This window comes from Pseudoliparis swirei, chromosome 17, assembly GCF_029220125.1.
Source record: "Pseudoliparis swirei isolate HS2019 ecotype Mariana Trench chromosome 17, NWPU_hadal_v1, whole genome shotgun sequence".
Classification (NCBI taxonomy): Eukaryota; Metazoa; Chordata; class Actinopteri; order Perciformes; family Liparidae; genus Pseudoliparis; species Pseudoliparis swirei.
The window spans coordinates 4,222,930-4,236,284 of record NC_079404.1 but is presented as its reverse complement, the minus strand read 5'-3'; the positions used below and the strand labels follow the sequence as shown (position 1 = coordinate 4,236,284).

Sequence of the window (13,355 nt, the reverse complement as noted above, 5' to 3'; positions counted from 1 at the left end):
TACAAATGAGAAGCAATAATTAAAGATTGTGGGTATTTTTAATTGAAAATAAAGTGTAAATCAATTACCAAAATAGTTGACGCACTGATCATCAATAAAATCCAAATCATTTGGAGACTATTTTATCATTCCTTCCTTGCACCCTATTGGCCCAACCCCTTTACTGTGGATCAATAATAAACCCCCATGCTCACACATCTAATGGGAGGTATGTTCATGTTTACAAGTCCTTCACTTTCTTTCTTAAGTCACTTTCTTAAACTTCTTAGACCGTTGCACTGTTTTGCACTGTTTGTTTTGTACTGCACTGTTTTGTTTTTGTTTTGTTTTGTATTGTGTTGTAATGTATATTTTGTGTAAGCACACTGAGAGTCACTTTACCAAGCCAAATTCCTTGTTTGTGCAAACGTACTTGGCCAATAAAACCTGATTCTGATTCTGATTCAAGACTTTCAAGATTAACCTTTATAAACTGATACCATTTAATTGCATGCATCTGCTGTCATACAATAAAACATATTGTCCAAACAATACAATATTGACTCAACAAAACGAGTCACTCATTTGGTTGTAGAATGAGTACATTACATTATTACATGACATTACATGTCATGATTGAACTCCCTCTAGTGCCTGTCAAATTTACGTCATCCAGCTGTCAGCGCGAGACTGGTCTTTTCAATGGAGCTACCAGGCTTCCGTCATCAACCCGGTACAACTAGCTTGCTACCTTTGTCCCGCCCTCATTTCCCTGTAACACCGGCGATATTTTCCTTTCGGGTAATCCCTGATAATCTACGTGATAAAAAAATTGCACAAGCACAAAAACATCTTCAACTGAAATAGTCTGATATGTTTTTGTGATCCACAGTCCTATATTACGCGTAAAGCGACGCGTTTGGTTGCCTGTCAATCAAAACCCTGTCATCAAGTTAGGTTGAGACGGCAGAGCTTTTCCACGTCAGTGTGTTTACCAAGACCAGGTTGACAGCTGCAGGAAGGTGTTGAATTTATTCACTTATGGGGCATTTTATTGAATAGTGAACACATAATTGGAGTTTGGAAATATTACGTTATGACGCAGTGGAATGTCCGACATTTTTTATTCGGTCCTGTTGTCGTAGTGAACTGAACTTTGGTCTTCTTCATTCACTGTTGGCCGGCTAGCCTGCTAGCTTGCCTCCCTCGGCTAGCATTAGCTCCAGTCGGACTCCGTCTTCGGAATAGCCGCCACACACAGGTAATGCATTTATTTCTCACAGAAGCCGTAAAGGCAAACTCGTTTTACCATCAGGCGTTTGCTTTTTTTTAAAAATCAACGTAATAAAAGACTTATTTGAGAGGGCAAACACAGAAGACACCTATCCTTAGCCAGGTCACACGCTAGCGTAGCTGCTAGCTAGCTGTGAGCTATCTGGGCAGGTAATATATGAATATATATTATATATCGCAATGTGTTAACTCTTCAGTCCGCAGTAAATATGAATGATATAACGTACGTAGCCATGTGTTTGTCCCAGAGTACTCCGCAGTCTCTATAACCTGCAGTATGGAGGAGAGCTAACCCTGTAGCTTCCCCTCTGATTTAGCGAGCTAACCAACGCTAGCTCATTAGTTAATCTAGGTTAATCAGCTAACTAGCTCACCTGACAGGTAACTAACTCAACTCGACCCCCTCGCTGCGGTTGTCTTCGTGTAGTGTGTTGCACTTATACGAAACGTATTACGAGTTTATTAACGATAACGATGTTAGATTGACGCTGGAGGAGTCTGGAGGTCTGCTACCAGACGAGCTGGTTGTTAGCCTCCATGCCCAAGAGAGGGAGGACTGCTGGAGATAACTCTCATGTGTTCATCACGAGCCTCACCTGCCCACAATGACAGGGTTCGTACGGTCATGGAAAACCTGGAAAAGTCATGGAATTTTAAAATAGTCATTTCCAGACCTGGAAAAGTCATGGAAAAAAACTTAAATCGTAAACGTTTTGGAAAAGTCATGGAAATGTGTTAGAATCACGTGTTCATTTACACCGAGTTTGAAATAATTAATGTTTTTGAAAGAAAGACGCTCAAAATATAAGCCGGCGTACGCTCTTAATACGCAACATTTTCTAAATTTTTCATGTTTAAACCGAGATTTCATTTTGTTCATGGAAATTTGGTTTTAAGTCTTGGAAAAGTCCTGGAAATCCATTGGTCAGAATGTGTAAGAACCCTGCCAACATGACAGGGTTCGTACGGTCATGGAAAACCTGGAAAAATCATGGAATTTTAAAATGGTCATTTCCAGGCCGGGAAAAGTCATGGAAAAAAACTTAAAGCATAAGTTTTGGAAAAGTCATGGAAATGTTGGTATATTCACATGTTTGTTTACGCCGAGTTTGAAATAATTAATGTTTTTTAAAGAAAGACGCTCAAAATGTAAGCCGGCGTACGCTCTTAATATGCAACATTTTCTAAATTTTTCATGTTTATACCGAGATTTCATTTTGTTAATGGAAATTTGGTTTAAAGTCTAGGAAAGGTCTTGGAAAAGTCCTGGAAATCCATTGGTCAGAATGTGTAAGAACCCTGACAAAATGACGGGGTTCGTACGGTCATGGAAAACCTGGGAAAGTCATGACATTTTAAAATGGTCGTTTCCAGGCCTGGAAAAGTCATGGAAAAAAACTTAAATCATAAGTTTTGGAAAAGTCATGGAAATGTTGTTATATTCACATGTTCATTTACGCCGAGTTTGAAATAATTAATATAAACAGATGGATTTGCACATAAAGAATAAACATTTATATAAGTGTTTAAAGGAATAAACACGAATAGAAATGTTTATTCTTTTAATAAAACTATTGTCTCATTCTTTTGTTTCATTTCAGGAAAACTGTACGCTTTGGAATTCTCATTTTTTGAATACAAAATTCTCTAAATTGTTCATGTTTATACCGAGATTTCAGTTTGGTCGTGGAAATTTGGTTTAAAGTCATGGGAAAGTCATGGAAATCCATTGGTCAAAATGTGTAAGGTCCCTGTCCTTTGACCTTACATCTGATTAAAAAAACAGAAAGACAACTTTTACGGGGGAAAAAAAGGGAAGAAGCCTTCAGGAGAGCAATAGAGGATGGACAGAAGAATAGATGTCGTGTGTACAGCGTTACAGAAACACATTCAATGAATATGACATCAATTATGAATAGTGAGACGTCGGCACGGACCACGGTCCAGATAACGAGACGCGTAAATTGTGCCGCAGGCAGTTTTTTGTTGTTGTGCAAAGCCATTGAGGTGAGTTTGCAAATGTTTTCCTGCCACACTTGATTTTACTAAGTCTACTGAGACTGCAGTGGACTCTGTGCAGCTGTATTACTTTGGAAAATACAATATCAGACCAGGAAATGGAAATGGTGGTTTGAAAAACCTAATCCCTTTTAAAGAATATATATATATGTATGTATATATGTTTATATATATATGTGTGGATATATATATGTGTATATATATATTATATGTATATATATACATGTATATATATATATGTATGTATTTATATGTATATATGTGTGGATATATATATGTATGTGTGTGTGTATATATATAAAATCACAGTCTTATCATCTGTAAGCCTATCCCTATTTCTCAACATCCAAACCTCCATCCTCTTAGTATTTTGAAACGGTTGCTTACCATGAATTTAAAAGAACATGTCCTCCGCCACCTAGTCTCTAAATTCCTAAATCTTCCTGTAAAGTAACGATTATTATCCTGCATGGCTTTCATGACACGGGGAACAAGGTTAATCCAACCATTTTGAGGTGTCCTGCTTGTCAAATATGAACAGCATGGCGTTTTGATTTTGTTTGGTTATCCTTATTGCTTTTAGGCATTGTCAAGGAACACATGGACATCTGCTGTTTGATTGTTAGATTATATATCTATTTGAGGTTGATAGTTCTTAGTTTGACTTTAACCTTGGTGACTTCCTTTTCATTCACTTATTGCAGATTTCCATAGAATATTGAATCTAAATGATTGCTTATCCATAGTTTAAAATGTATTCCGGGCTACGCACATGAATTGTTTTAGCCTAGACAAATATGTTTGCCGTGAGAAACAATATCAGATATAGAAGTACATTATTTGTCGTAGCCTGCTAGTCTCTTGGAAAGTAAATGCCATGTTTTTTATGTATTTTCTTATGAGCTAGTTCAGTACCCCATACGTTTCACGTAGCCTTTGATACAAGTGGAAATGATTCGTAGTGTCCTTTTCTACCTCAATCTCACACCCGAAATCTTTCATCGGAACATTTTTTTCTTCCTATTTTTATCATCCCTTTTCTTCCTCTGCCCATTGTAGCCCATAGTTAAACTGAGGCGTCATTATTAGATGTAATATATATACGTACAGGTTGTGCTGGGACATATTTGGCTAAAATATCAAATGTTAGACCCGACGCGGTGATTTTTACCTTCGCATTGAAAATGCGGAATGTAATGTTTTGATCGCCGTGTATTTATTTATTTGTATGCGTGTGTGTGTGTTAATCGCATAACTCAAAATGTATTAAACCGAATCGCATGAAATTTGGTGGGATGATTGGTTATTATCCGGGGACCATTTGATTAGATTGTGGGATCGATTGGGTCAAAGGTCAAGGTCATGAAAAAGGTCAAACTTCTTTTTACCATAGCGTGGTCAATTTCTATCCAATCGGCATGCAACTAATGCCAAAATGTTTATAATTCAATGCCCAATCTTGTGATATGCGAAGGTATGCGCTCGACCGAGTGCCCATTCTAGTTTAAAATGTACATTTACATAGAGGGAATATAAATTGTGTAGGTGTCTGCCCCAACCAACCATCTCCTCCTCTGTTCTTCTCTTAGAAAAGCAGCATGGTGGACAAGAATATCTACATCATCCAGGGGGAAATTGGCACCGTTGTTGGAGCGATCAAGAGAAACTCCAGATGGAATACCCACACTCTACTGGTAAGTTAAACACGACAAATACAGAGTTAAAAATGAGATTTACTTCAGATATGAACACTTACTGGTGAGTTGATGCTAAAGCTTAACTACAAATGCATCTAGTCACAACAAGTTTTTATTTGGCAACATCATTTCCAATACTGTGAAACCGGTACTTCATAACTCGGTTCATAAGGACTCTGAGGTCGTGATGGAAGTAATATTTTGAAAGAGAATTTTTTCAGTGAGAATCACAGGCACTACATCGACGTAAAGGCCACGATAATCGCGGAATAATTCCTCATCTTTGTGGTTTACTTCGTCATTTAATTATATTTTTGAATGGGTGCTGGTGTAGAAGGGACAGCATGCATCAGGTCTAACGCATAAACAGCTTTGTGCTGCTTCAGTGTTTCCTCATTTGTTATTGTATAAAATGTGTTTTATGCACTTATTATTTTAGAAATGAAAGTCAAATCCGAATACAAAAATTCAATGTAAATTTCCCTTTTGATCATCACTCGTGCGTATCAAGAACTGGATTGAAGTTCACCTGTTGCAAATTCCTGAAGTTTAAGGGCTCTTCACCATGGACTCATGCTTTATACGGCTCATGACTCATTTTCAAGGATCTTCCCCTGCCTCCATTTTCCCACGCTTTATACGCAACCAAATGACTTTCAGTGTGTGCAAAGTGCAATATGTGCAGCTTATGAAACACTAGACTATAAAAGACTGAAGTAAGTTAGTCACAGGCTAACAGATAATAAAATTAAATTTTTTCTTCTTCTTCTTCTTCTCCTCCTACTTTTTCTTCTCCTCCTCCTACTTTTTCTTCTTCTCCTCCTCCTCCTCCTACTTTTTCTTCTTCTTCTCCTCCTACTTTTTCTTCTTCTTCTCCTCCTCCTCCTACTTTTTCTTCTTCTTCTCCTCCTCCTACTTTTTCTCCTCCTCCTACTTTTTCTACTTCTCCTCCTCCTACTTTTTCTTCTTCTCCTTCTTCTTCTAAGCCTACTTTTTCTTCTTCTTCTCCTCCTCCTACTTCTTCTCCTTCTTCTTCTTCCTCCCATTGTTTAATAAGATCTCAATCATTTGAGTGGTTGGGAGGTGGCGTTCAAGGACACGCATGGGAATGAATGGGAGCGCTTCCAAGGCTCCGCCCAGTGTTCTGTCTCCATGGCATCATGCACATCACAGGTAGCTGGTCCACCTGTGCGACCGTACAGGAGGGGCATGTAACATGGACCTGTGGTTGTGCATTGGACCCGCTCATGAGTCAACTGTCACTCTGTTGGTCCCTTTACTGGAGAGGCCTACTTTCCTCATCAATGCTGTGTGCATCAATACTAATAGATGGATTTAAAGTGATATATTCCTCCTCACCCCCGTAGCTTACCTGCTTGAGTTTTTATTGGAAGGGGTGTTTCATCAAGATCCCAAATGATCTCGATTCTTTGGAAAAAGATACACTATTCGCTGATATCACATGATATCTAATACGATTCAATTTAAATTCAAATCAGGGCCTGTGATGGATATGAGGTGATATCAAAATACCTTTTAACACACACTCACTAATTTGACACTTTTATTTATTTGGCTCTGTAGAAAGGAGGTTGCACATTGGTGGCGCAGCTATTGTGAATTTCAAAATAAAATACATGTGTATCGATGACATCACTTTGCATTATTGATATTGGATACTTCCTTCTTGAATTTGGATCCAGATCAAGTTCTCGTTGAACCCATTTTACTTACCTACGCATGTTTTTGTTGCGTCCAGATTCATCAACATTTTCATATGCTGCTATAATTTCAACCTGGCGATCACAGAATATATTTAAAACCTGTAGGTATTAGGAGATATTGTTGGTGTGATAGCAAACATCCACTGACACTGAGCATTACAGTTCCGAATGAGATTGAACGACTCGATGCCCTTCCGTCCACACTGCCATCATCTTCTCACCATCTTGTTTTCTCTTCCCAGGACGAGGAACAGGACCCACTACTGAACAGCTTTGGCCACCTCAAGGAATTACTCAACCACATCCAAGGTATGTGGGGCCGATGTGGGTTGGGTTCGAGGCGATGGGATCCGTTCCACTTTGAACGGAGTAACCCGAGCAGTTGGACTGACGGCGCTCGTCTGTACGCACCCCCTGTCTTCAAAAATACACAATGTGCTTTAAGTTGGATTCTTCCACTTTTTAAAATCAAAGACTGTGCAGGAGAAAGTGTGTCTTCCAATTTCCCTTGTTACACATTACATTGCTTTTAATTTCCAAAGCGACTTACGCCGTAGACCTGTTGTCCACCCAAACGTGTGCACATGGATAGTGTAACAGGTCTTTTGACACAAATGCAGCAAATACAATTCAATTCAGTTTATTTGTATCGCCCAATTTCACAAATTACAAATTTGTCTCGGAGTGCTTTACAATCTGTACACATAGACATCCCTGCCCCAAAACCTCACATCGGATCAGGAAAAACTCCCAAATAACCCTTCAGGGGGAAAAAAAGGGAAGAAACCTTCAGGAGAGCAACAGAGGAGGATCCCTCTCGAGGATGGACAGAACAATAGATGTCATGTGACCAGAAGGACAGATTTAGAGTTAAAATACATTCAATGAATATGACAGAGTGTATGAATAGTTCATAGTAGGCACAAGTAGTTCCAACATCTATAACATACATGCCTAACTCATCAATTCAATGATTGATCTCTCATTGATTCTCCGTCATCTTGTGATCGGACCAGAGTTCTCAAGAAACACTGTAGAAACACTTTGGATGCACAGAGGATGTCGGAACACTTTGGACCTCTGGCTCCTCCCTGCTGTGATGGGATTCTCCGTTGTCGAGAGCCGTGGAGACGAAGGCTGAGACGCAGAGACTCCGGGGGCTAATAAAGTTCCGATGGCAGAACCGAGAACTCCGGACCGCATCCACATCCCGCTCGGAACCCGAGTTTCGGCGGCCATCTCTATTCAGTCGTAGTCTAGCATTCAGCATAGCGAACAGAAACGAGGGTGAAGGAACAGGGTGTGCAATGCATTGTGTGTAAGTGCACCCCCCCCCCCCCCCGTTCTTCTGAGAGACCCAAGCTGGCTCTGGGTACAGTCCTGCATGCTCTCATGCCTTTGCAATGAGAGTCCCGGCAGCTCCCACAAGCCCTCCAGCTCCAGTTGTAGAAGTCGAGAGCAACGGGAAGGATGCAACACATGGAGCTGCACAGTCTGAGCCCCCCCCCCCCCACCACCGCTGCCTTCCTCCAGGGAATGCTGCTGCCGCTGTGAGATGGACAGGCACTGCTGGCCGGCTGGGGAGGAATCCACCAGACTGGTTCACCCTCCTCTTGCCTCTTGCTCTCCGATAACCCTTCCTCCCTCCAGCCCCTCGCCTCTGTTACCCCGACTTAAACCCATTCCATCACACTTGCTGTATTTGACCAGAATGGAAGTCGAATATCAATTTGAATGTTTTCTTCTTCTTCCCAAGCTTCCAACATTTGCATGAAGTAATGAATCCATGTCAAGGATGTCTGGAAAGCCGTGTTGCCTCCATAAGCCCAAATCCCCAGTGCACCCAGTCTCTGAAATGGTCCATCCGCGCCCTGATGAAAGACAAAATGGAGATCACATAACCGCAGTAGAGCTCAACGCTGTGCTTTGACAGACTGATCAATTTGTTTGGTTTTCCGGAGCAGCATCACAACTTGATAGAAACACGGCAATATTCCGGACATCTTGTGGGCGGGCTGCTGTTCTGAGGCTTCACAGCGGCCCCAGCTGTCTGCTTAATGAAAGCCCAGTGATTCCATTCACTCTGGTGTGTACCTGCGCCGTCTCGACCAACTAAAGCCAACCGGCAGCAGAATATATGAGTTGGTCCCCAAAAGGTTTCTCAGTCTTATTTGTGTCTTTCCATCTCTCTTTTGTCTCTCTGCGCTGGCGGTTTCTGTTTCCGTTGTAAGCAAAGTGTGATTGACAGGACCATATGCCACCGAGCCGGGGAGCACTGCAGCTGGAAGTGTATCATCTGCAATTTTAGTTGGGTAAATATAGCAGGGAGTCTTGTCAAGCCGGGAGATAAATTGTTCTGGGAAAGGAAGTCTCGTCTCTCTTTCTCTCTCTCTTTTTTTGGAAGCAGAAGAAGAAGAAAAAAAGTTTCCTTTCTCGAATGAGAGGTTTCTCCGCTCTCGACTCCGGAACAATGAGAGCTCAGTTGAAGAAGCTGGTGCCGAGCTTCAGGCCATGTGTTGCGATGCTTCAGCTCCACCTTGTTCAGGGTAGTCAGTCACTCTGATTTACTTGGGACGGTTTGGATCGAGCCTGGCGTCTCATGCCCCATCCCTAACCTCATTAGAGCCAGAGGATCCAGTGCTTTCCACAGCTTCACGGCCAGCACCTGTCTTTTTAAGGAGTTACCGCACAACTAAATGCACTAAAGCCGTAAACTAAACCACTAAGACTTTGCTTTTTGATGAAACGCATCAGTGCTAATGTTAATATTTACATTTCTTTTCACGATTTTACTACTATGGAAAAAAATAAATAATCTGTTCTAATTTTCAAGGCCAAATCTGAGACTGAGTCCAACGCTTGAGACAAATCTACATCTTAAAATAAAAATATTTTTCCTCTCCTTCCCTCCCCCCCCACTGCAACTATTGTTTTTTTTTATTTGTTCACTAAGTATTTGTAGCGTTACAATCACAGCACGAGAATAAGTCTGTTCCTCCTCTCGTTGGACTGGACATTAAGCGATCGGCACGTTACAACATCTGGTGATCGGTATTCATTCCTCTGGTGGTGGCCATGTGAACTTCTACTGAAGCATTACGTCTTTTAATTTGACTTACACTACCGTTCAAAAGTTTGGGAGCACTTAGAAATGTCCTTATTTTTAAAAAGCACTGTTTTTTTCAATGAAGGTAACATTAAATCAATCAGAAATACACTCTATACATAGGAACGAGAAAATGTGCCCCACCAAGTCGAGCTAGGTACTCCACCGTGGTGCGTACCGCTAAACCCACACACAAACTAGATTGATTGATAATTACACGAACGCCATATATCAGTTTGATTATTGTTATGATTCGGACCATTTGTATGACATTTTTAACCTTAATCTAAAAAGCCTTGTAGTGTGACATGGCTTCATCAGTGCTAGGTGGCCAATAGTTAGCTAAACAGAACCATAATGGTTCAAGCAACTGATTTGATTTGTTCCTGCATGCCATGAACTCTCAAATCAAAGAATATTCTTGATCTCGTTGTTCTGACACATTGTTTTTCACCACAGATTGAGTCTTTTGTCTCTTGCCAGACATCGGGGGGGGGGGGGGGGGGGTGTCTCTCCCGTATAGGATTGTCTTCACACAGACAAATCTGTCTCAATCTCTTGTTGAATAATTCTGTGGCTTTATTCCTCTGCCGGGCGATACCTCGCCGTAAGAGAGCAGCCTTTCAGTACGACATACTTTGTATTTCCTCGCCTGCTCACCTATTTTTTTTTTCTTTCTTTCCAGTCGCACCTTTTTATCCTGAAGTCACTGAGCCTCGGCTTTTTTCTTCTCCTTCCAATCTTCAATTCTTTTCCTCTCCCATCACAACCCCCCCTCTGCTGCAGCGAAGGTCAGATCTTTGACAAGTCTGCAGAAGAAACAGTCGTCTCCTAAATCCCTTCATTTTTATTCATACAAATACAGGTTTAGAGCCCCCCCCCCCCCCACACACACACACACCAGATACAAAGCCAGAGTGGCCTTTTGACTGACAGCTTTCTTCTTTTCATCCAAACACTAACGAAATTCACAAGCCCACCCCTAATTGACTCGAATCACCAGCAGCACCAGAGGTAGATATCGGGGGGGCACACGGCCTTGGTGGATTTGCAGAATTTGAACATTGTGGAAGATGATTTGATTACGCTCCAGCTGACCTTTTTATAATAATGATCCCGCTTTTCCCAGAGCAAAGCAGGAGGCGGAGCTAATTTGGCATAGAATAGTTGAATTATGACCAACAGATTATTTAGAACACACAGTTTGAGGATCCCGACATGGATTGACTCGGAGGCACCACGATGACGACGCTGGTGTTTTTCCATCATAGAGAGAGAGAGGGAGGGAGGGAGGGAGAGGGAGAGAGGGAGAGAGGTCTACGCCGGTGTTGTTTCAAGGTCAAGCCCGAATGTGCGTCACCTTGGTCCCCCAAGCTGCGGTCAGGGCAGGCGCTGGCGGGCCTCCAGGGGAGGGGGGGGGGCAATTGGGATCTGGTTGTGGCCTCTTGCCCCCCCCCCCCCTTACACCCCTCTCACCCCTTCCTCTTCACTGCCACCTGATCTTCACACACATATATATCACTCCCAATTGAACCGGCAGAAGGCAGCTGGCAAATGCCGAAGAACCGAGGAGCCATAATTCATGTCGCTCAGCCACTTATGCAAATATGTTTACTCACGGGGGCATTCTGAGCGAGGAGAATCTGCCTCACGGCAATTCTTCACATGTCTGCCGCGTGGCCCCAGTGTCCCTGTAGCTTTTAAGCATGAGATCACGGGTTAAATTCTCAGTCCCGCTGTCTGTTATTTTCATGACATGGGCAAAAGACAATAAACTGGGTTGGCGGAGTTGTCCCTTGCATTATTTATGTATTGTCAGATTTACCTATAGGCTGGATGTTTGCTTGGCATAGCACCTATAGATACATTGTTTACACAGGAAAATATGAAACTGCTGATTATCATCTTTATTTATCTTCTTTGTCGTATTCAAATTGGAAAAAAAGCAGCGACTCTTCACATTTAAAAACATTGACTCGTGTTTTTGCTTGGATAAATTACTTATTCTCGAGACATCAGTTTTAAGTCAGCTATGTTGGACCTTTTGTTTCATGAGCTATGCTCTGCTTCATCACGTCATTTGAGGATTGACCTTTCATTGACCCGGTCATGCTGATGGTGGACCTGAGTGCACCTCGGGTAAATCTAGTGCAGGGGTCAGGAACCTTTTCGATTGGGAGAGCCATAAAAGCCAAATATTTCTAAATATATTTCATTGAGAGCCATATAGTATATTTAAAGTATAATAAATTTAATATGTCTTGCTTTTAATGCGACTTCTGGTGCTGCATGATGCTACGGGGGGGGGGGGGGGGGTGCAGGTGACTTTTTCTTTGCTCGATGAGAGAGCCGAGAAGTGTTACCGCGACACGTAGAGACAGGAGTGACATGCTGCCGTCTAGAGACGATCAGTATCAGACGTTTAGTTGAATAAAAGAACAAAGACGTCTTTAAGAAAAGGACCGTAAATTACTTCTGCTGTAATCTGGCGCGATAGAGAAAATTACAGGGGGGCGAGCAGAGATTTTTTTTTTTTTTTTCAACTTTTAATTGTCTTGAAGCCATATGCCGTCACCGGAAGAGCCACATATGGCTCGCGAGCCATAGGTTCCCGACCCCTGATCTAGAAAAGAAAACAAACGTGTCCACGTTAACGGACTGGATTGCAGGCATTTTTCACATTTGTTGTTGTTGTTATTTGTTGCTCTTGAGTTCACAAGACACATCCATCATGGAAGTCGGTACGCCTTAAAACTACGGAGCCAATACGGGAACACCACCTAAGTTTGTTCTTCCGTTGATCTCGTGATTTATTTCATACCCTTTTGAAAAGAGTAGCTGGTATTAATCTTTGACAATGAAATAGGCCCAAACTCACGATTAATTTGTCCGTCAATTCATGTCACGATTCATTTTTCTTCTCGTCGTTTTGTCCGTACAATGTCAGAACGTCGTAAACACCTGAAGTTCTCCGAGCTCGAGGCGATAGCGTGCTCGTCTCGCCTGAGCAGCAGCAGCGCCTCACGTTTGAGAGGGAAACGATTCATTATTACCTTCGCATTGAAAATGCGGAAGGTTATGTTTTGATCGCCGTGTATTTGTATGCGTGAGTGTTATTCACATAAGTCAAAAAGTATTAAACCGAATCGCATGACATTTGGTGGGATGATTGGTTATTATCCGGGGACCATTTGGTTAGATTTTGCGATCGATTGGGGTCAAGGTCATGAAAAGGTCAACATCTTATTTTTACCATAGCGCGGTCAATTTTTATCCAATTGGCATGCAACTATTGCCAAAATGTTCATAATTAAATGCCCAATCTTGTGATATGCGAAGGTATGCGCTCTACCGAGTGCCCGTTCTAGTTATTATTATTATTGGGAATCTTGGTGATTAATTTTCTGTCGTGTGACTAATTGAATTGACGACAAATGTAAGTTAAATGTAAGTTTTTATTTTTTGAAACCCCCTCGTATCGGCGCAGAGGTCTCTAGAGATGCTTTGACTGTTCTCCAGAGCCACCGGGCTCTGGGG

At 41.8% G+C, this 13,355-nt stretch overlaps 1 protein-coding gene across 4 annotated transcripts in view; it reads left to right on the top strand.

Annotated features, from left to right (window-relative positions):
• The first annotated feature begins 952 nt into the window (after window positions 1-952).
• The window catches only part of gbf1 (golgi brefeldin A resistant guanine nucleotide exchange factor 1), a 92,712-nt gene continuing 80,309 nt past the window's right edge, over window positions 953-13,355 (top strand). For all 4 annotated transcript variants that reach the window (XM_056434852.1, XM_056434851.1, XM_056434850.1 and 1 more), the window contains exons 1-3: window positions 953-1,240; window positions 4,881-4,985; window positions 6,955-7,021. In XM_056434852.1, coding sequence (XP_056290827.1) covers window positions 4,890-4,985; window positions 6,955-7,021 — 163 coding nt within the window. In that variant the 5' untranslated portion in view covers window positions 953-1,240; window positions 4,881-4,889. The remainder of the gene's footprint in view (window positions 1,241-4,880; window positions 4,986-6,954; window positions 7,022-13,355) is intronic.